This window comes from Adelges cooleyi, unplaced genomic scaffold (genome assembly GCF_023614345.1).
Source record: "Adelges cooleyi isolate 19-005CV unplaced genomic scaffold, UGA_ACOO_1.1 ACOO_flye_CR_arks_rails_tigmint_CR_PRNA_574, whole genome shotgun sequence".
Taxonomy (NCBI): Eukaryota; Metazoa; Arthropoda; class Insecta; order Hemiptera; family Adelgidae; genus Adelges; species Adelges cooleyi.
In genome coordinates, this window is record NW_026096268.1 from 12,605,271 (window position 1) to 12,628,491 (window position 23,221).

The 23,221-nt window shown below is 32.8% G+C and overlaps 4 protein-coding genes across 4 annotated transcripts; 3 read left to right on the plus strand and 1 right to left on the minus strand.

The window, feature by feature from the left end:
- Position 1: 1 nt before the first annotated feature.
- LOC126842918 (serine/threonine-protein phosphatase 5) lies at positions 2-1,739 on the minus strand. Its single transcript, XM_050580144.1, has one exon. It carries the CDS (start codon positions 1,581-1,583, stop codon positions 102-104), a length of 1,482 nt encoding a protein of 493 aa, XP_050436101.1. The 5' UTR covers positions 1,584-1,739; the 3' UTR covers positions 2-101.
- A 334-nt stretch (positions 1,740-2,073) lies between these two features.
- Positions 2,074-4,850, plus strand: LOC126842920 (N6-adenosine-methyltransferase non-catalytic subunit). Its single transcript, XM_050580147.1, has 6 exons — positions 2,074-2,400; positions 2,468-2,764; positions 3,449-3,622; positions 3,701-3,910; positions 3,995-4,167; positions 4,270-4,850. The coding sequence occupies exons 1-6, from the start codon at positions 2,335-2,337 to the stop codon at positions 4,511-4,513; spliced, it is 1,164 nt and encodes a 387-aa protein (XP_050436104.1). The 5' UTR covers positions 2,074-2,334; the 3' UTR covers positions 4,514-4,850.
- A 1,461-nt stretch (positions 4,851-6,311) lies between these two features.
- On the plus strand, positions 6,312-10,138 carry LOC126842917 (heterogeneous nuclear ribonucleoprotein H2-like). The gene is made up of 8 exons (XM_050580143.1): positions 6,312-6,478; positions 7,039-7,236; positions 7,509-7,667; positions 7,800-7,943; positions 8,554-8,692; positions 8,988-9,405; positions 9,482-9,601; positions 9,685-10,138. The coding sequence occupies exons 2-8, from the start codon at positions 7,068-7,070 to the stop codon at positions 10,018-10,020; spliced, it is 1,485 nt and encodes a 494-aa protein (XP_050436100.1). The 5' UTR covers positions 6,312-6,478; positions 7,039-7,067; the 3' UTR covers positions 10,021-10,138.
- Positions 10,139-11,742: 1,604 nt separating this feature from the next.
- LOC126842916 (endoplasmin homolog) lies at positions 11,743-17,935 on the plus strand. The gene is made up of 9 exons (XM_050580142.1): positions 11,743-11,969; positions 12,046-12,144; positions 13,081-13,241; positions 13,304-13,420; positions 14,598-14,929; positions 15,015-15,767; positions 15,849-16,254; positions 16,665-16,935; positions 17,021-17,935. The coding sequence occupies exons 1-9, from the start codon at positions 11,909-11,911 to the stop codon at positions 17,230-17,232; spliced, it is 2,412 nt and encodes an 803-aa protein (XP_050436099.1). The 5' UTR covers positions 11,743-11,908; the 3' UTR covers positions 17,233-17,935.
- Positions 17,936-23,221: the final 5,286 nt, after the last annotated feature.

Consider the following 23,221-nt stretch of genomic DNA (forward strand, 5'->3'; position numbering starts at 1 on the left):
AAAATACAAAAAAATGCATTTTATTTTGTGTTAGGCAAACAAATCAACAAGAATAACTTGTACATAAATAAAAAAAAAAAATAATTAAGAAAATGATTTCACTAACAGAACAGGTTTACTAAGGAGTTAGCATACATTAAAGGCTTCACTGGTGGATGTGGTACAGCTGTGTATGTTGTAAATTTTGGTTTAAGGCACTGACCCTCGAGTGTAATAAACGCTCCTTTGTTACCCATTGTGTCACAGTAGTTGGGAGCAGAGAATACAGTCACACATTTCGAGTCATGAGCTTCTTCGTACCCATTTGCTTTCACTTCATGACTTCGTATGATGTAATCTAAACTGTTCAACTCGACAAACTTTTTGGTGATATCTGGTCCAAATTGTACTCCGACACCACGTTTACTCGGTGAACGGCCAGGGGCGTCTTGTGGATCCGACCATAGTATATCACACATTAAACCTTCTTCTGGTGGTTGCCTGTTACGATAAATATTTTCAATGTCTTTCAAAGTGACATCATCTTTTGAAAATAATCCACCGTGCATAATTAACACACGTCTATTGATACAATGAGCCAGTGGAAGCCAATTATATACTTCAGTGAAAAGATTAGCCATCTCTACAGAATATTTAGATTTAACTTCACCTTCGAACCCGTACATACGATTCATAGTTACGCTTTCGTGATTTCCACGAGACATGAAGAATTTGTCTGGGAAAAGGAGCTTAAATCCGAACAAGGTAAAAATGCATTCTACTGAAAAAGATCCTCGGTCAACAAAATCGCCGTTAAACAGATATGGATTGTTATCTGATGGTAAACCGTTGAGTTCAAATATATTTAATAAATCATAGTATTGGCCATGAATATCACCACAAACAGTAAATTTTTCTTCAGCCTTAATATTAATATGAACAAGTGTTGGTTGTTTTTCTAAATATTTTTTAACATCCAACAATATTTTATAAGCATGTTTTTTATGTAACTTACCCTGTTCTCGGTAAGTTTTGATTAGTTCTTTCATAAAATCTAGTGTAACTTTACCATTATCTAAACTTGGACCACTATAATCATCTTCGATACTCATTGATTCAATGTCTATTTGTTCGGAAACACTCTTGGAATCTTCGACTGAAATAGCTTTTTCAAAAGCTAGTCTTTTAACCAACTTATTGCACTCTGTGTATTTCTGATAAGCGTCTTTATCGTTTGGTAACGCTTTAACTACGACTTCATAATCTTTCAACGCTTCTTTGAATTTCCCTAAAGACATGTACGCTGTTGCTCTTCGATAATAGCCTTTTAAATACTTCGGATCTAGTTGTATGGCTTTAGACGCATCGGCCAAGGCGTAGCCGTAGGCTTCGGTTTTGGAATAGGCGATGCTGCGGTTAGCATAGTAGGCGGCAAAGTTGTGAGGCTTGTTGGACGAACTTTCACACATGGCAATTGCCTTAGTGTAACTGTCAATAGCTTCGGCATATCGTTTGGCAGAAAAATGAGCGTTTGCCTCTTCCTTCATGCGTTCGGCATGGGTGATATCCGCTTCGCGGTAGTCTAACATACATTCACCATTCATTGTGATAAAAAAAATATAAAAAGAGGTAACAAATTAAAGAATTTAATAATTATTAGTGACAATAACTACGGTTAAAAAAAAAACGTATAATCAAACGCCAAATGTGGAAAATGGTAATTTCAATTTTGGCAAGCTGCGAGAATAAAATCGTATTTTGTTTATTTATTTATTAGAAAAAAAAAACTTTTACAGTGTGTTCCTGATAAACAACACGTGAAGTAGAATTATCAAAATATTCATCCAATAGAATTTGAACTTGTAAAATAATTTTTAAAAACATTTTACCTAGAAAAATAATAATAAATTAAAAATTTGTAGTTGGGAAAAAAACATCGAATCTTAATATTTTCAATATTACAAATTGGTAAATTATACTGTTAAAATTCAAAATTAGATTTTATGTTGGCAATTTTCATTTTATAGTCTAATCGGAAATTTTATTGAGATAGATAAGCGATGAACACGTGATAAGATGGGCAATCGCAAATCGGTAATAACTCATTTCTCAAACCATACAATTTACCGATATAAACTATAATTTATTAATATTGAGTTTTTACTTTTTGAAAAAAGTAACCGGTTGTATGCTTTGTTACGTTTATCGATTATGATGTATTAGAACTTGTTATTATGTTAAAATAACTAAAGAAATAAGAGTGATAACTACGTAACTACACGTTCTAATGAGAATTAAAAAACATTATGTGACAATTTAGGTGATGACTATTATTTAAGAAAGATAACTACAACAATGAGTGAGACACTTAGAACTTTAAAAGAACAGTCTAAAATGAGGAAAAAATTATTGGCAAAAACAGTAAATCACATTATGGGGTTTTACTAAATTTAACTTTAATATAAAATTTTCACATGTTTTTTTATAGCTTGGGTTTTCTGGAGTGCAACAGTTACGACGTGCTTTAAATACTCGAAGGGAAAGAACAATAGTGCGTCCAATTTCTAAAGCTGTTAACAAATGTACAGTACAATCGAGCATTCCTGAAGTAATCTATAAGGACTCTTCAACATTTCTGAAAGGCACTCAGTCTTCCAATCCACATAATGATTATTGTCAACATTTTGTTGACACTGGACAGAGGCCGCAGAACTTTATTAGAGATGTTGGTCTTACCGATAGATTTGAAGAATATCCCAAACTTAGAGAACTAATTCGTTTGAAGGTAATAATATTACCTAATTAAGAAAATAATCCACAGTTTTTACTGGATGCAAATAATCTCTTGCTATGATTTTATTTTATTTACAAATAAATTAAAATTAATTCTTGAAATAATTTATAACTTATTTAAATATTATGTAATATTTTATAACTTATCTCTAGGGCTCGGAAGTTAATTACCCAAAAAAGACATAACCTTTAATCAGTGGCACGGGTTAATAATATCTCATCTTAAGCCCTACCATATATGAATAAAAAATTTTGACACCGACGGAAGGTAAAAAAAACTCCCTAAAAAAGTTTCTAAAACTTTCAAGTCAATTATAAAGACAAATAATTATCCAATAATATAAAAATTTTTAAAATATCACATAAATGTTTAAAAAATAATAATATTTACTTCTACTTAAAAACTACTTTACTTAAATTTGTACATAATCATTAAACCATTTGTAAAAGACATTTAAAAAAAATAAATATGTATTTTCATCAATCATTTAAATTCTATAAAATAAATAACAAAAAAAATGTCTTTGGAAAAATATATAATTAATTTAAAATGCCTTCACGTTCTTGACTTTTTATATAACATTAATAAGGTTAAAAAAAAAGAACCATTAAATTTAATTGTTAAACTGAATATTTGTTTATTCATTTTAACCTTTTTTTTTTTTTATCAATACAGGATGAACTTATACAACAAACTGCTACTCCTCCGATGTTTTTAAAGTGTGACCTCAATTCGTTTAGTTTTAAGTCGTTAAACATCAAGTTTGATGTTATACTAATTGAGCCTCCACTTGAAGAATATCAACGTACTATGGGAGTGTCAAATACTAATTTGTGGAATTGGAAACAGGTAAGTTTTTATTTTTTTCAATACGTAACCATTTGTATTCTAATATCTATAAATTATATATAACTACACTTTTTACAGATAATGGATTTAGAAATAGGAGAATTGGCTGCTAATCGTAGTTTTATTTTTCTTTGGTGTGGTTCCTCTGACGGCTTAGATATGGGCCGGGACTGTTTACGACGCTGGGGTTTCAGACGCTGTGAAGATATCTGTTGGATAAGAACCAATGCAAAAAATCCTGGTCATTCTAAAAATTTAGAACCAAGTGCACTCTTCCAACGTACTAAAGTAATCAATTTTTTATTTATTTCTACGTTTAATAAATTTTAATAATCCTATTTTTTAAATTATTATTTTTTTTTTTTTTTTAAGGAACATTGTTTAATGGGTATTAAAGGTACAGTACGTCGTTCTACTGATGGTGATTTTATACACGCTAATGTTGACATTGATTTAATTATAAGTGAAGAAAATGAACAGAATTTGATAGAAAAACCAGTTGAAATTTTTCACATAATTGAACACTTCTGTCTCGGTAAAAGAAGGTATTGATTTGGTTGTATTTTTAAAATAGTATTTTTTTTAACAAATTAACATTTTAGAATGATAAATAATGTTCTTTTTTTTTTTATTCATTATTTATATAGGTTACATTTATTTGGTAGAGACAGTACAATTCGTCCAGGCTGGTTAACATTAGGTCCAGAATTGACAAATTCTAATTTTAATACCGAAATGTACAACGGATATTTTAATAACGGTCATGTTACTACTGGCTGTACTGACCGTATTGAAGTACTACGGCCAAAGTCTCCTCCGCCAAAATGTAAAATACAAATGGGTGTCAGAAAAAATATTTCCTGTATGAACAGAGGAAGAGGGCGAATTTGAAATTTTTATACGCAAGACTGAAAATAGTTATTTATTATACTATCTCTCTACCTAATGCTTCATAGAGGGCTTTAGTAATGTTTATAATATCAATTGTATATATTGATGTAGGGATTAAAGTGACATATAGTACTGATATGAGTTAAAGTCTGTTTTTACTTTTTTTTTTTTTTATGTACATGATATTTTTAAAAATGATAAAAATTGTATACATTTTCTGTAATAATTGATGTATTGGCTGTGTACAGCAGTTATATAAAAGTTTGAATATCGTGATTATTCACAATTGTTTGTTTTTATTAAAGTATTTGCCTTTTTTTATTTATATTATTAACAGACCTCAAACAATTTATCTAGAACATAAATCAAATTTTAATATTATGTGTCAGAGTTATTAACATGGCTGTTGGAAAAAAATATGGATTGAAATTTGTGTCAAAATTATTACTTTATTGACTCTTGTTCCATAAATGTCTATTAACCACCTAACATGTGTAAACAAATTGTTTCCAATATATATCATATTTGTTGTGATTCCATTGTATTAATTATGTTTTTAGTTGGTAAAGATTAAATATTGGATTACTAATAGTTTGCCATCATTATGTCAAATTATTAATAATTGTTGATTGCACTTAAAAATAAATTGAAGTGTGTGTTGTTGTTCAACCAATATTGACAGAGTACGGTGTATCACTAAAATATTAGTCTAACTGGTACACTGTATGTGTGTCACTTAATATTTATTGTTGTTTTAAAACGGATTGTGAATGCTTGGTACTATAAAACAAATTAACAACTTGATGATAAATGTAGCACATGCTGACATCATAATAGCAATACTTTTACATTGAATGAATCATTTGTGTTCAGATAGAATATTTGAATATATATTTAGTATTGGAAGTTTTAGAAAAAGAAAAAAACATTTGGGAAAATAATATAATTATTGGTTAATAATAGGATTTTTTTAGTGTAATTGATTTATAATTTACATTTTTCAAACATTTGGCCATTAAAGATTAAAATTAGTATACGCCATAATAAATATTTTAAGATCTAGGTTATGTATATTTTGCTATTCGTAGATGTAAATTAATTATTAACTCATTAAAAAAAAAAATATGAGTAAATTATAGCATTTAACAGTAACTATATAGGCTATAAATGTAATAGTTTTTAAATGTGATAATTCCATAATAGGTGCATGAATAAACTCTTATGTCCAGAGACATTAATAATATACTTATTTATCATGACACGAAGTAGTACTACTGAAAAAAAAATTAATTTTTGTAACTAATACTTGTGTTTTTAAAACCTTTATAAGTTGTTTTTTTATTATTAACAATAAATTCTAAATAAAAGCACACGTAACATGTACTTGTTAATTTTATTATGTATATTAAACAATAAACGTAATTTTTTTAAATAAACGTTTTTATTGTTGATACCACTACATCGCCTAAAAAAACTACCACTTGAAACACGGCTTATCTATAAAAAAATTACCAATTTGACTATTAAGTAATAATTATCCTACCCATGAAAAAGCATGTATATTACGTTGGTGGTTTAAGTAGCTTTTTCAAAAACAAAAATTCACTATCATGATTTTTAAGTTCAAGCAAATAATTTATAATGGCAATAAGTTATAGTTTTCATTTCCCAATTTGTATAGGTACTACCTCTGTTCGTAGAATAATGGAAAAAAACCAACACCCATGGAAGAGAGAGCCGTTCCTTAACCGTGGTTATGGGCATTATAGCGGTATAAACAAATGCTCTAGACGACCGACGGGACAGCCATTTTGACTCGAGGCTTATTTTCTCGGTTTCAGTTTATATGGGAATTCAGATTTTTGATGAATGATGAATGGGTTGTTATAAATTGTGATTTGAGTATTATTTGGCGTTTGTTAAGTTTTATTCACCACGGTTATCCTAAGGTATCTTATATAATTTGTAAGTATATTGTTATTATTATAATTACTAAAAAATGTAGAATATAGAAGGGTCGTCGTTTAAAATGCAACGATTTCTCTAATTATAGCGACTCTCTAAAAACGTTAGTTGAAAGAATAGACATGTACTTAGAAGTATTGGTTTCTTCACCAGGCTTAAAGTTTATATCGATTCTTATATTTTGTTTTCTTTAGTTTAGTTTCTAACGTTCGAAAGAACTCTTATCACCTAGGGTTGTTGACTATTAAACATACATTTTTAAAACTAGTAAAACGCAAATTTTTATGTAAAATAATAGTTTGAATATACTTAAAATATGTTCCTTGGCAGGTGAAAGTGTGATCACTGAATACTGATGTATTATGTAAAGTATCATAACTCGTAGACTTAAATAAACTTGTACTTTCTTAAATTTTCATTCAGGTACGTCATATTGGCGATTTTAATAAAATTATATTTTTTTTATCAAAAAATGGTTATCTTGTGTATCATAGTTGTGTGTAGGGTTATGATGATATAGTGTAAATATCAAGATTACGAACAGTGTATTATTGTTGCAGTAAGCTGAGTTTTATGCTATTCAACCAAAATGAATCAACCAGAACAGGAACAAGAACCTCAAATGGACGAAGAACAGAAAGAGTCTAGTGAAAAGACGGAAGAAGACAACCAATCCAATGAAGGCTTTGTTGTAAAAATGAGAGGATTGCCCTGGTCAGCAACTGCTGATGATATCATAAAGTTTTTGAGCATTTTAGGTAATATTATCCGTTTGTTTATTTGTTGATATTACTATCTAATAATATTTTCCACAAACAATTTTAAAATAGTATGCCCGAGTGTGATGAGGCGACATGTGTTGTAACTTATTGCTAAGCAAGCTAATTTTAACGAGGAAATAGTCGCCTTAACACAGGTCTTTAACTTTGTTTGATCAATATTAAGATCACACTATTTTGTAATCCTAACTTGCTAACTCAAAATTAGTTGCAGATGTTGAACAATTTAAATTATTTTATAACTATTTTAGGAGAAGCAAAAGTAAAAGGTGGAACAGCTGGTGTTCATTTGACAATGGCAAGAGAAGGACGACCAAGTGGTGAAGCTTACGTTGAAATGGAATCAGAAGATGATCTTAAAGCTGCTCTAAAAAAAGATCGTGAGCATATGGGCAACCGTTATATTGAAGGTTATACTTTTAATTTATTCATGTTACATAACCAAAGTCAATTATATATTTTTATTAAAGTAATATAATATATTATAATTGACATACTTGATTTTTTTCTAACATCTTTATTTCTATTGTTTTCTTTTGTAGTTTTTCGATCTAAACGTTCTGAAATGGAGTGGGTTATAAAAAAAACTGGTTCAACGCTTGATAGTGTCCTTGATGACAATTGTGTACGTTTACGAGGCTTACCATTTGGGTCTACTAAAGATGACATTGTACAATTTTTCCAAGGTATGTTTGTTGATTAATTTTAACATCAACAATTTAGCAAGTTCTATTTTATTTTGATAAATTTTCATTATTTTACTTGCACATGGTGATTCATTTTTTTCTTCCTAATTACATACATTCATATAGTCACATCAAGTCAATATTTATACTGTACTTATAAACATAAGTTAAAACAAGTATTTTTAAATTTCTATCTCTTAAGTAATTGATTGTTAGTGCTGAAGTAAGAGAAAAACACCTTTGTTTTGCTCTAATTTGCTGCACCTAGGTTGGCGTTTGTTTAAAAGAAATAGTTATACTTTTTCAACTCTATTGTTAGTCGTACTATAAGAATACTTATTGATGTATATTATATTATTTAGTATACTTATTTTAATTCTCTTCCACTGCAGAATTATTATTTTATGTAATAAAACTGATGAAAATGATTGAGTTAGTAGAATGTGGATTTAGTATGTTACTCTCATGAATCACCTTGTTTCTTTTAACGAATATATTCTGTACATTTTCTGATAATATTTATAAATAATACCTTTTGTTATTTTAAATGTTTGTTTTTGGATGTGCTATTAATTGGGTTATCTATGATTGGTTGTATTGTGGGCAACAGGGTTGGAGATGACACCAGACGGTATAACCATAGCAACCGACTTCACGGGGCGGAGTACGGGGGAAGCTTTTGTACAATTTGTAGACAGAGAGAATGCAGAGAAAGCTCTGCAGAAACACAAGGAGAAAATAGGACACAGGTGGGGTGTCTTCCTCTATTTATCCCGATGTATATTTTGGCGGGTAATATAATCACTAGTAGTTTATGTAAAGGGAGGCTGGGAGAGTCATCCTTCGCTCCTCCTTTTTTGTGGTTTGTTAAATTTAAATAATTTAAGTGGTAATTTATATTGTGAGTTTTATACTAGTATTTTTTTTTTGTTTATATACAATTTTGTATTTACTCCATAATATTGTTAGGCATTAATATTATAAAATTATTGTTGTATATCCATAGAATATATTGCTAATTTATGTATATGTATGCTTTCTCAGATATATTGAGATATTCCGCAGTAGTTTAGCTGAAATTCGAAATCAAGCTTTACAAAGGCGTCCTCGACAAACTCCTTATGATCGAATGGACCGGTTTAGTGGGGGAGGAAGCAATGGAGGTGGAGGTGGTGGTGGCGGCGGCCGATATTTCGACATGCCAATGAGAGCTGGACGCAACATGAAATCATTTGGAAATAATGGTTACGACAATGGCGGTCCTTGGAATGGTGGTAGAAACATGGGAGGACCAAGAGGAGGAGGAGGAGGTGGAGGCGGCGGCGGCGGTGGTCAAGGAATGATGGGAGGAGGTGGAGGTGGATGGAACAGCAATAATTGGAATGCTCCACCAAGTAGACCAGTATACGTAGTCCATATGAGAGGACTTCCATTTAAAGCTAATGAAGATGATATTGCTTCTGTAAGTGTATAATTTTAGTTTTTGTAAAATATCAACATGATTTAGTGTTTGAATTTTATAATTACTGTTTATATAGTTCTTCGAGCCATTGGATCCGGTTGAAATACATATTTTATTTAATAACAATAATCGACCATCCGGAGAAGCTAATGTCGAGTTTGCTTCTAAAGAAGATGCCTTGAGAGCTATGACGAAGGTAGTTTTTAAATTATTGATGATTTGTAATATATAATTAAAATTTAGTGCTTTGTCAATAATATATATTAAAAATATGTTTAGGATAAAACATATATGCAACATAGATACATAGAATTATTTATGGATGGACCAGTAGGCGGAGGATCAGGAGCTGGCGGTAATAATTTCAGTTTAGACGATATCGGACCTCCTAATGTTGGAAATGGAAGTGGGAACTTTGGAGGATTTGGTGGCAACTCCTTTGGTGGTGGCAGTGGCAGTAATAACTCCTTTGGAAACAACACATTTACTAGGCGTAATGAGAATTCAGGCCCACCAAACTCATTTTTTTCTAATAATATGAGTGGCAGTAGATATCCCAGGCCATCAGGACCCATGAATATGGCTGGTCCCGGCCCGAAATTCAATCCGTTTTAATATAATGTATAAATAGAAAGAGAAACTGTTTGACTAAGTATTATAATGCTATGCTATACGTTGATGTATAATATCAGAATCTTAAACTAAGTGAAATACATTTTCCTCCTCCCCTCAAGTTAAATACTATTTTGATTAGTGTACACTAAAATTTTATTTTTTTTGACAATGTATTCACTATTCGTAAATTATTTAGTTCATAAGCATTCTTAGTAATTATTTTTTTTGTGCTAGTTTAAGAATGAACTTATGTTATCTGTGAAAGTAAGAAGTAATAATGCATACATACATCAAAGTAATAAAAAATCATATTGTAATTTATCCAAAACAAAATTTTACCCTTATTTTTATTAGTTGAAAATATTGTTTTTGCATAGACAGTCTATAGTTGCTCTTTGTAATTCATAATACAGAAATAATCTATTAATATTTGTATTAACTTCTTAAAATACAAGAACATTTTTTATACTTGAACTAATTTGTACTCAAATTTTAATAAATAAACAATTGTACTTATTTACAACACAGTATTACATTATTTAATTTCCGGCAAGAAAGTAAATTGGCAAAACAGATAATTCAACATAAATTATTTGATACATGTCTACATTCTATTACTGTTAAATATTTGATGTAAAATATCTAATGTGCTACAGAAACTTTAAAATGGTAGGTTAATATACCTGAAACACGGTTAAGATAATACTCAAAATATTATGTAATATATTCATATTACATGCAATAATAAGTATTACAATTATTCACAATATTATGTTTATTCATGAATTTCTTATAAATAAAAATATTTGGCTGACTTCTATACAAATTATGATTATAATGTATTGTTACACTGAAAATATTTTTTCTTACACTACTAATTACTAAAGATAATAATAACACATTTTATTTACAAAACTACTATATATTTTGTTTGGTACAATTTTCATACAATCAAATGTTATGTAATGAATTATAAAAATTAATTAATTTTATCGTCTGGTTTTGGCGGAAGTCTAAAACCGACCATTTCTGCTGTCTCTTTGACGCTCTTCTCCTGCCGGTGATTCTGAATGACGAGTTCTCGGCATATACGCTGTCCACGTATGTACTGTAAGTATGCGTCGGCTACCCATGTCATTTCACTCGGACCTCGGCAATACTGCGCAGATGTTACTTGATTAGCTCGGTATTCGGACAAAATCCACCGTACCAATGGCCGGTTTACCACTTTGTTGTCCGACGAGAAATGCCTGAGTTCTCGGACGATGGACTTGAGTAAATCGATGGGTTGTTTCGGCGGCATTTTAAACAAAAATTAACCCGACTAAAAAAGGAAACAAAACAAAAAAATGTAGAGAAAAATTGTTCAAATTATTAAATCATGTTTTTAAATAATAGTTGTGAAGTTTTGTGATTTCTTCATAAAACGTTTGGGTAACGAAAATCGAAACTCAAAATCCGAAAAGTCCTTATCGAACGTTTGAAGATCAGGTGATATCACTTATCAGCTTATGGTTTATCACTTGTCAGGTCTTTGGTGGTTTGTGATACAAAATGTGTGACCGGCATATTATTTAACCGTGACGTGAGTCGTGGCGTCGCTAACATCAAGTCGTGTGTTTCTTATGAGAAGCCACATAATGGCATGCGATTGGTCGGCCTTACGTTCGTGTTGTGATCCCATTGGTTTGATTTTTTCTGAAATGAACAGTTATTGCCCTTTGCGGTGCATTCGTCTCGTATCGTCGTATAATAGTTAGTTGGTGTTCGTAAGTTACATGTTACATTTGTACGTAGTCAGTTTTTTGTATTCTGAAAATTCCTTTATTATTTTTTCCCAACAATAGTTTTATTTTCGTATGCTTATATCGTTAAAATCCCATCAGACATGTTAGGACTCAAGTATTCAATACTTGTAGTTTTGTGTTTGGCATTCGTGCCTCTGAGCGGTAAGTTTATCTGGTCGATTTTTGTATTTAACATTTAAAAATTTTAATATTAAATTTTAACATTTTTCCCATGCAGATCGCTATGTTTCCGGAGACGCAGGTATCCAGTTGGATAGTTCAGAGGAACTCAAAGTCGACGCCAACATTGGAGTCAGCAAAGAAGGAGCAACGACCGGTACGATTATAGTTCTTACAGAGTTTCCCAACAACAATAGTGTTGAATTCATTTTTTTCGAACAAATATTATAAATCTCTTTAGACTGCCTTAGCTTTTTTGTTGCTATCATAGTGTTTTTTTACACTGATTAGAACCTGAAGTCGGAAGTATGTAGACTAAAACAAAGTTAAAGCTTAAAATTTGCATATTAAATATTTTTTGGGTTTACCGCAAATAATTGAAACCTAGATGATATTTTTGTATTTATCTCTTTTCGTCTTGGAATTATGTAGATGTATTTTTCAATATACAGAGATCCAAAAAATCCTAACTCGATAGATTTATTACATTTTTAAAAACTTAAAACTCGTCTTCTAAAAAAATTAACTATACCAACCTAAGAGTTAGCACTTTTTTTATTGGTACTAAAAAAATCAAAAAATCTGCTGTCTTTACCTCAAGTTTTTTTATCTATATAACTTAACTATGACAACTTAAGTTTCGAGTTTTCTCTATTGTTAAAACAAATAACAACTTTTTTATTGGTGCTGATAACATACAAACTAATATTGAAACAATAGGTTTGTTCGTTTTGACAATAAGTGTACACCAAAGCCTTAGTTTTGAAATAGTGTTGTATCAGTGTACACTTTTTTCACACGGACCGTAGAGTAGTTGTGAAAAAAGTGTACACTACACTAATTAGTGTACACTTTTTTTTAAAAATGAACAAAGCTCATATGATTTGTTCCTATGTAACTTAACTAACTATAAAAAAAAAAAAATTATAGCATTAGACAAGTTTATCTAAATGATGCTATTAAATTTATTGTTGACAGTATTATAACTTTAGTTTGAGATTTATGAAAACAAATCTTAATAATATTAACATATTATGTTGGTTTTATTAACCAGCGATCACATAATGCGATACTGAAATATTTTGCTTTGTAGATCCAAATGCCGCCAAAATTGAGGAAGAAAGAATAAATCTAGATGGGTTAAATGCAGCTCAGTTGCGTGAACTCGGTGAAAGCGCTGAGAAATTCACATTCCAAGCAGAGGTTAATCGTATGATGAAACTTATTATTAACTCATTGTACAGAAACAAAGATGTAAGTATTCTGGTTTCATAACATTGATAAAATTGTAGCTTATTTTTAATTGTGTTTTATAGATATTTTTGCGAGAACTCATATCGAATGCTTCTGATGCTCTTGACAAAATAAGATTATTAGCATTGACAGATCCTAATCTTCTGGACGCAACCAACGAAATGTCCATAAGAATTAAGGTATGATTTACTAGATAGTTTTCTTAATAGTTGTATATAGTGAAATTAAGCACAAGCTAGTTTCTTATAATTCCATAAAATATTTTTTTTTTAATTAATTGGGTCCGCTAGGAATAAATGAGAATTTACAAAACAAAATCTCATTCTGGTCAAAGTATCAAGATTAACTTTATAAATCTATTTTTCTAAATTCCTCTATTAATAATTTAACAAAAAAAAAATGTTTTTATTAAGAAGTATATGACATAATAAAATGAAGAAAATATCAGTGTCACATTCAGTGGTGTATTAGGGCATATTCTCTTTTCTATTTTTTAGTGATTTTATTTCATTTTATCACTTTCAGATTTAAAAATTCCTGTAAACCTGTGACCTCCCCGTCCCCACTAAGCTCCGTCCCCACTATGCCCCGACCCCACTGTACTGTTTTTTTTATTGTTATGTATACGTATTGGAATAAATTACTTATATGTAAAAATGGACGAATACCTAATTGTTTTAATATATTGAGAAGACACCACAGAATAAGTACTGTAGAGGTTATGACAATCAATTTATTAAATTTTCATAGAAAAATAAATGAGAATAATATTACTTATGCTTAGACCTAGTACATTTTTGTTGATCAATTAATTATTTTTTTTATGAATTTTCAAATTGTTTTTTTAATAAATTATTAAAAAGTAGTAGATTAAATTATCGAAAATTCAAAAGCACTAAAGCACAGATAAACTTTTCCTTTATTTACTGTAAAATTTTGGTCATTTTACAATCCGAAGACACTAGTTTTAATTAACGCAAATTATTTTGATGGAAAAAAACTGTAATTTTTCTTATAGAAATGACTGGGATAGTCTAGGAAAAAAATATAAAAACAATATATAAAAAATCCTCATTACTGTATTAATATTTAAGTATATGCTATTAATTAAGCATAATTTTTTGAAAAATTTCCTATACTTCATTTTTTAATAAATGAGTGGCTAGCGTCCTCTTGTGTGACATATTTTTAAAAAAAATCCTTGTGTTATGACTTCTGTTATCCTGATAGCTAATAGATTTTTTAATTTTATTACTGAAATTCAAATAATGAATTATAAGTAATTGTACAATTAATACCTAACATGTGGTTTTGCACATCTAGTATTAATAATAAATTATCATTTTATGCTTTCAGGTAAATAAAGAGTCGCGTATGTTACACATTACAGACACAGGTATCGGTATGACTCGCGAAGACCTAGTGAAGAACTTGGGTACCATTGCCAAGTCTGGTACCGCAGAATTTTTGAGCAACTTAAAGGAAGCAGAAACCCAAGATAAAAATATGAACGATATGATCGGACAGTTTGGTGTTGGATTCTATTCCGCTTTCCTTGTTGCCGATAAAGTTTTGGTCACCACCAAGCACAATGACGATAAGCAATATATATGGGAATCGGATGCTAACAGTTTTTCAATTGCTGAAGATCCTAGAGGACCAACACTTAAAAGAGGATCCCAAGTTAGGTTAGTAAAAACAATAATATTTTTTAATACACCTGTGTTATTATTATATTTCAATAATTTTAACATCTTTATGTTAATTGTTTAGTTTACAACTAAAAGAAGAAGCTATTGATAACTTAGATTTGGATAACTTGAGGAGCCTAGTGAGGAAATACTCTCAGTTTATCAACTTCCCAATTTATTTATGGGCTAGCAAAACCGAAACCATAGAAGAACCAATTGAAGAAGAAGAAGAAGAAGAAGTAAAATCTGAAGAAGATAAGTCAGAAAAATCTGATGAAGATGCTGATGTTGATGCAGCTGTTGAAGAAGACAAAGAAGAAGAAGATAAACCAAAAACAAAGAAAGTAGAAAAGACTGTTTGGGATTGGGAAATTCTGAATGACAATAAGCCAATTTGGACACGTAAATCAGGTGAGGTAGAACACCAAGAATACCACGATTTCTATAAGGCATTGACAAAAGACCATAAAGAACCGCTAGCCTATACACATTTCGATGCTGAAGGAGAAGTATCGTTTAAATCGTTGTTATATGTCCCCACTGCCCAACCTTCGGATACATTCAACAAATACGGAACAGTTACTGATAACATCAAACTTTATGTCCGAAGAGTATTTATTACAGATGAATTCAATGAATTATTGCCTAAGTATCTAAGTTTTCTCAAAGGTATAGTAGATTCTGATGACTTACCATTGAATGTGTCTCGAGAAGTACTTCAACAACACAAGTTACTTAAAATAATCAGAAAGAAGTTGATCCGTAAAGCATTGGACATGCTTAAAAAGTTAGACGATGAATCGTACAAGAAATTTTGGGCTGAATATTCTACTAAGTAAGTACATGACTAATATCTCACTCAGAAGTATTATTTATAAATACAATTCATAATTTAATCGCATATTTTTTTTCGTAGCATTAAATTAGGAATAATTGAAGATCCATCTAACAGAGCACGTCTTGCTAAGTTAGTACGTTTCCAATCATCAGTAGAAGAAACCCCTACGTCATTGGCTGATTACGTAAAGCGCATGAAGGAAAAGCAAGATCACATTTATTACATTGCTGGTTCTAGCAGGGCTGAACTCGAGAAGTCCCCATTTGTGGAGGGAATCATTCGCAAGGGATATGAAGTTTTGTACCTCATCGAAGCTGTCGATGAGTATACGTTATCTGCCATACCAGAATTCGAAGGCAAAAAATTCCAGAACGTTGCAAAGGAAGGTGTCTCATTGACCGAAGATAAGGCGAAGGCTGAAGAATTAAAGAAACAATACGAACCACTCACCAAATGGCTCGGAGACAATGCTCTCAAAGAACAGGTATATACAAATAACTTTAGAAAATTTATCTCTTTTTTTTTTCTTATTTTATTTTTTGTATATTATATACAATCTGTTCGGCTTTGCACAATGAGTATTTATATTTCTTGAAATATAAGTACTTGTTGTATTTACAGTTACAGACATGTATTTTGAGGAGAAAACCACCCAGTGTAGGCACCTATTTAAAACAGTTGAGTTGTTTATTTGTGGATTTTTGCACCATTTTCGGTTTACTGGGTGGATTTTTCATTAATTTAATTGCAGTTTGCTCTCCATATAAAATATTGTTGTACAGATTGATAATTTAACATTTTTAATAAATTCAATCAATGAAATAAGAGAGTAAATTAGCGCTTTCAGATTGTGTATAAAGTAAAACCTTATTGATGTGTATTTAATAATTATAGATTTCAAAGGCAGTCGTATCAGATCGTTTGGCAGACTCTCCGTGTGCTCTTGTCGCAGGTATGTTTGGTTGGACTGGTAATATGGAAAGGTTAGCTTTGTCTAATGCTCATCAAAAAGCTGATGACCCGCAAAGAGAATTCTATTTGAAACAAAAGAAATCTATGGAAATCAATCCTCGCCATCCTCTCATCAAAGACTTATTGAGGAGAGTGCAAGATGACCCCGAAGACCAAAAAGCCAAAGATATCTCTGTCATGTTGTATAGAACGGGTAAGTTTGCTGTACATAAATATGTTAAAAACTGTTTTTTATTGAAAAAAGTTCATTGTAAAATTATTGATTTACGTTTGTTTAGCCACTCTGAGATCAGGATTTATGCTCCAAGACTCTGCTAGTTTTGCAGAAAGTGTCGAAGCACTTATGCGACAGTCGTTAGGTATTCCACTCGATGAAAAGGTTACCTACGAGGACGAAGAACCAGTTGCTGACCAAGAAGAAGGAGAAGAAGCAGAGGCCGAAGAAGAAGAAGAAGAAAAAGAAGAATCACCAGAACACGAAGAGCTGTAAACGGGGTTGAATGTATAAAAATATATATTATTTTTAAGATAAACTGTATCAGTTCATCTTCTTTATAAGTCTGATTTTCAACATGTCAGAGTGTTATTTATTGTTTACATAAGTAATGTCTATATTTTACTATTATAAAATGCCAGTAACATGTTTGTGTGTTTTATTTAAAGTTTTCATCTTTAGATTATTTATTATTGAAATTACTTTTTTTTTTTTTTAATTAGTGTTTAACTCTAAATCATCAGACGAGACTAAAAAATATATTGTATTGTACAAATTATTATTGATAAAGAATACCTAATATATATTTGTTTATCACTAAATTAAGTATAGTTTTTCGTTTTATGTAAGACAATGTTAAATTGTTTTTTCTTTCCATTTTGAAATTAGTTTTTCTACAAAAGAATTTATTTAGATTGTTGTTCTAATAATTTATAGAAGAATTACTTTAATTGTATACAATTTGTGTAATGAGATATGGAACACTAAAATGGTTATTGTGTTAGGTTCTTTTAAGAAGAGTCATCAACTTAGTTAAAAAGTAAAACGATTTTTAAATTTTAGAAATATATAATTTCAACTAGTTTTATTTAATCTAATCGATGTTCAATTTAAAACATGTGTACCTCATAAGTTGTAATTGACATGTTTGTGATATTAAGTTTTGCACAATTAGAAATAAACATGCTGTGTTTAGTAATATGTAAAAAAAATTATCAGGGGCGCAAATTATAGGGAGGGAACTTGGATTTTCAGTCATAATGTCCTACATTTGGGACGTCTACTTTTTTACTATTATTTCATGGATATTAATTTTTATTAAGAGTTAATTTGAAATTTAGTTAAAATTCATAACTGAGAAGCGGTTTAACAATTCCAGCAATAAAACGAGCATAGTCCTAATGTTTTTTTTAAGGATTTTGGCGCATACCGTGTGGACAAAATCACCAAGGTACAACAATTTAAATTTGGAAGTTAGACCAACCCGGTGAAAACCAAAAGGATGATTAAATTTGAAAATTAGAAAAGCTACCTTATGTTTTAAAGTTGGCTACATTGTAATAGCAGTTTTAGTTAAGAAAATATTTGCCAACTGCAGCTAGCCGCTGCTAGTCGGAAATCGCAGTTGTTTAAATGTACACAATTTTCTGTTGATTTGATTGTACATTGTTATTTGTTTTCTTTCAAAAGTTCCCACCTAATAAGTATTACGTTTTTTTTTTTTTTTATATCACATTCGGAAATCCTGTGAGTTAGTCTTCTTCATTAAAATAATACTAATTACTATGTATTATAGAAAACGGACAAACGGCTGTATATTACATTAGCACGTTATTGTGCCTTGTATGAAAACCATATTGTCAAATTTTAATTATATTTTGGCTATTTAATTAAAAAAAGATGTCAATTTATGGGGCGTTTTTCTCGATTTCCAACTACCTATTTTGGTATTATAAAATATTTTATACAAGCGTTTTCTGTATGGATAACTGTAAATTAGTAACAACATTTTTGTGTAAATGTGTACTTTTGTTCAAAATAAAAATGTTTTTGCTTCGATGTGGAGCTGAGAAGTATTGTTTGTTTTTAAAAATATGTGTTTATAGTTCATATTATTTTATTTTTGTGCTACTAGGCCGACTTCTACATGTAACAAGTCTGTACATTTAAAATCGATCCCCAAAAATTAATTTTTTGAACCAAAACTTCAATAATATTACCCCTTTCTTTAAATTTTAGCAACCAAAAAAAAAAAAACAAATTTTCAATTAATAATCAATAAATTATTTTTTATTTAGATAAAAAAAGGAAATAATAATTAAAATTAAACAAATTATTTAAATAAAAGTTAAACTATTCAAATAATATAAATTTGTAATGTCAAAATTATTTAAAATAACAGGTTAAATAAAAATTTACTTAAGTAAAAATTTGTTTTTTTTAAATAATAACTAATTTCAATAGCATATTGTTTTCAAACAATTATTTGTTTGTAAATAAAAATTGTCCTGGTTTAATATTGTGATCAACTATAGTGGAGTTTTTTTGTAATATTTTTTAAAGAAATGTATGTATATGATATATTATAAATAGTAACAAGAAAACGTACTTATTCAACATGTTTAATTTTAATATAAATGTAGAGGTTCTATTTTGAATTCTTTTAAATCTTTTGCGAACTCAATAAACGATCTGATCACTTTCATGTCTACTCCGACCAATACTCGCTGTAAGTATTGAACGAATATCTCCAAAGTCATAGCACTTCGCTGCATCAGATTATCCTGTATGATATAACCGTCGTACACGTCGAAATTGTTTGCATCTTCTAAAGCGTTTATTATATCTATGGATTTCCGCTCGGCTTGAAAATTTCTCGTGCACGACACCTTGAAGTCCAACGATGGCGAAATGTCGTTCATCTTGTCCACTATGTCGTCGATGATGGAGTCTCTGACGTTTTTTCTGATAAACATCTTGACCGGCTTGTGGAACAGGTCTTGCAAGGCTCGCCAATCCGGGTCCTCGGTGAAGCCGAGATATTCGACGGCCTCGTTCAGTCTAGACGAGAATATGCCGTTGTACTCTCTCAGCAAACGCGGCACCGTCTTTGTGGGCAAATTAATTCCCGTATACCATGTGTTCAGCTTGACCGGCGGTATTCTCTTGTTCAGATAAACCACATGCTTGCAGGCGATGCGCAGCACGATGACTTTCAGTGCGTCGACGAACTTGTCTAAGAAACGGCCAAGACGCTTCGCCCATCGGTCCGGTCGGTTCTGTCTCGCCACCTGCCGATAATGTTCCTGCAACACCAGCGCCGTGTCCAAAGTGTCCTGTTCGCCGAATCCTCGCAACAAGGCTGTCATAACGTCTTCGCTGTCGACCACTTTGTTCAGATAAAGCGCGTCCAGGGAAAACCACTCTCCGCCGACGTCGGCCGCGCTGGTCAACAGGTGCCGCCGGCTGTCGGCGATCAGGCTTCTATTGCGCTCCAAGCTCCGCGACAGGGACTCGTCGAAAGTGGCAAACGCGTTTCTATAAGTGCAATCCAGCAACACTAGATCCCTCTGGTTCGCGGAACCCAAATGCGACCCGTTGTACTTGTTGTCGGGCGCGCAATTTGCGGTCGTGTACTCGGTCAGGGCGGCGAAGAACTCTCGGCGGACACTGTGCGAAACGCGCTCGTCGACCAGCGTGCTTTTGTGCTGGACCAACTGCAGGTACAGCTGGTACGTGTGGACGAGCCACAGCGGGCTCATCATCCGGTCCGGGACGCCGAGTAGCTGCGAATACATTACCGTTAACATGGTTGTGGATTCGCCGGCAAAAGACGCACCGACACCGGTCCGAGTGGACGTCGACGTTGGCACGTTGTAATCGGTCAAGTGATGGTTATGCATGGCCAAAAACACATAATAGCACACTACTTGTCCGTAGAGCTTTTTTACCATGTCCACGACAGCGGCCGGATCCCACAACGCCACTTCTGCCTCGGAATACGTTCGCTTTAACTCGTATCCCGTGTCAAATGCTTGTAACGACAAAAAAATCTGCACTAGATGCGGTTTTCTCTCGACCGCTAAACTCCGCTGGCCCAATACCGCCATTAGGCAGATCGCTGTGAAAATAGTCGACGACACTTTGGCGGACAACATGTTCGTACCGCTTGCAAGCACGGCCCACTGTGTAAGAGCAAACTTTCATATTATTCTGCTATGGCGCTGGTGTCTATATTGTTTACGAATATCAGTTGAATATATTTTACAGGTCGGATAAATGTAAGTATAATGACAATAAAAAAAACAAGGAAGGCAACATTTTTGTATAAACGTATAACTCTTGAAATAATAAATGTGTACCTACTTTTGAAAAAATATATTTATGCTTCGATGCGGAGCGTGGGAGTTATTTGTTTTACAAAAATGTGTTTTTATATTTTAGTATTATTATTTTTCTTTGTCATGTAGCAAGCTTAGATCAGAATGCGTACCTAAAAGATACATTATTGGGCCAAGCATTTAAAAAATACTATTTCCTAAAAGTGTGCACATTTTGCATCATAAAATTACGACACGCTATATCTTTTTTGAAAAAAAAGTTTAATTATTTCCAAACCTAAGTGGGGTATTTTTTTAGACATAGTATACCCGATATACAGTGAAAACACAAGAATATTTCATTACTTCAAATGAAAAATAATTCAATAAACGACAATAGAAATTTTTAAAAAACAAAGAACAATTTGTTAAACTGGAACTTAAGTCTATCACTAAGTTTGGGAGACGCGGGTTTGACGACGATGTACAAAACTAATTGCCATTTGTCGTATAATTTATTTATTTCAACTTATACAATTACAGTTCAGTAATAAAACGGTAAAATTAACGACACGTTATTAAATAAGTTCCACGAGTTGACGGTTTGAAGTCGGGGATTTCATTTATTAGTACTGAAAATCGTCTAAATCTCGAGCAAATTCTATATACGATCTAATGACTTTCATGCTTATGCCGTTCAACGCTTTCTTAAGAAATTCGACGAAAATTGCAGCAATAGTGATGCTGTGATTGACCAGTGCGTTCGGCGTGGCGTTTCCTTCTTCTGCGAATATGCCGTGCTGAGCGTTCATGTGTAATATTCGTTGAAAACATTCATTGTCGGCGCGTAGTCCGTTCGACGAATAGGATATCTTGAACTTGGACGGTGTCAACATGTCCGCCATAATCGCGTTTATGCTGTCTACTAGCCTGTTTCTCCTTCGTTTGGTGATGAAGTTCCAAACGGGATCGCCGAACGCTTGGACGACGGTTTTGAACCGAAGGTCCCTTTCCAAGTCGAAGTGTTTGACAAACTCGTTGAGCGAATCCAAAATCGCCTGGCCGTTCCTGCGCAACACACACGGCGCCGACATCCATCTTAGGCCCAACGCCCAGATAGTGGTGAACGTCGGCACCGCGTACCGAAGATTATCGACGTACCCGCAGACGATGCGCAACATGACCACCTTGAGAAGGTCGACGAATTTGTCCAGGAAATACCCTAGTTGTTTTATCCACCGGTCCGGTCGGTCCTGTTGGGCTATCGTCCCGAAGTCTTGCCGGATCAGCGTCAACACGGTCTTCCATTGGCGCTGATCGGCAAAGTCCCTCAGCAGGTGCACCATGAAATCGTCGTTTTGCACCACCCAGTTCATGTAGATAGCGTCCACGGAGAACCACGATTCGTTGTCGGCCACGGTGCGAAGGGTCAGCTTGTTGTCGCTCAACTGGTAGACGATACGGTATTTGTTCATGGCGACCAGCAACCACCGCACCTGCGTCGAGTGCGGATGCCTGGCCAGCCTCTGCAAGTTGCCCTCGTACACCGAGCGACTGTACGCGGGGTTGTACTTGTTTCTCTGGTGGCATCTGCCCGCCGCGTACCGCGTCAACTCCGCGATGACCGTGTCGTGGACGGCCGGGAAAACGCCCGGGCCGGCCATCAGCTTGCCGTTGGCCAGCAACAGCAGGTACAGCTCGTACATGAAGCTCAGCCACAGGGGCCGGGTGGATTTTTTCGGGCCGCCGTTGATCGCGTGCGCCACTATCAGCAACAGCTGGGCTTCTCTGAAAAACGAATACTTCTTCAGGTACTCCGTGTACGCGGGCTTTTGCATGTGATGCCTGACAAGACGCTCGTGGTAGCCCGTCAAGAACACGTAGTAGCACACTATGATGTCGCACAGTTCTTTTATCTTGTTGCCGATGTCGGCTTTGCGGAATTCCGGCAGGTCTTCCGCGGCGTATCTTACTCGGTACTCGTATCCCGTGTCCAAGCTTTGCAACAGCAAGTACTTTTGCTCTAGGTCTTTCCTGTCTCGGCGGTCGTCGTCGTGGCCGAAAGTCGCCGTCAGACACGTCGCAATGGCAAAAGCCAACGGCACATTGGCGGACCGCATAATCACTGATATGGAAAACACTTGTATGCCTCCCTAGGTTCTTAT

Excerpts from the sequence above, each read along its gene's own strand:
- LOC126842920 (XM_050580147.1), top strand. The coding sequence starts at position 2,335 with ATGAGTGAGACACTTAGAACTTTAAAAGAACAGTCTAAAATGAGGAAA. Across the intron at positions 2,765-3,448 it reads GAGAACTAATTCGTTTGAAG|GATGAACTTATACAACAAAC; the intron begins GTAATAATATTA and ends TTATCAATACAG. Across the intron at positions 4,168-4,269 it reads TTCTGTCTCGGTAAAAGAAG|GTTACATTTATTTGGTAGAG; the intron begins GTATTGATTTGG and ends TTATTTATATAG.
- LOC126842917 (XM_050580143.1), top strand. The coding sequence starts at position 7,068 with ATGAATCAACCAGAACAGGAACAAGAACCTCAAATGGACGAAGAACAG. Across the intron at positions 7,668-7,799 it reads GGGCAACCGTTATATTGAAG|TTTTTCGATCTAAACGTTCT; the intron begins GTTATACTTTTA and ends TTTCTTTTGTAG. Across the intron at positions 8,693-8,987 it reads AAGGAGAAAATAGGACACAG|ATATATTGAGATATTCCGCA; the intron begins GTGGGGTGTCTT and ends ATGCTTTCTCAG.
- LOC126842916 (XM_050580142.1), top strand. The coding sequence starts at position 11,909 with ATGTTAGGACTCAAGTATTCAATACTTGTAGTTTTGTGTTTGGCATTC. Across the intron at positions 11,970-12,045 it reads GGCATTCGTGCCTCTGAGCG|ATCGCTATGTTTCCGGAGAC; the intron begins GTAAGTTTATCT and ends TTTCCCATGCAG. Across the intron at positions 15,768-15,848 it reads TGGGCTGAATATTCTACTAA|CATTAAATTAGGAATAATTG; the intron begins GTAAGTACATGA and ends TTTTTTTCGTAG.
- LOC126842918 (XM_050580144.1), bottom strand. The coding sequence starts at position 1,583 with ATGAATGGTGAATGTATGTTAGACTACCGCGAAGCGGATATCACCCAT.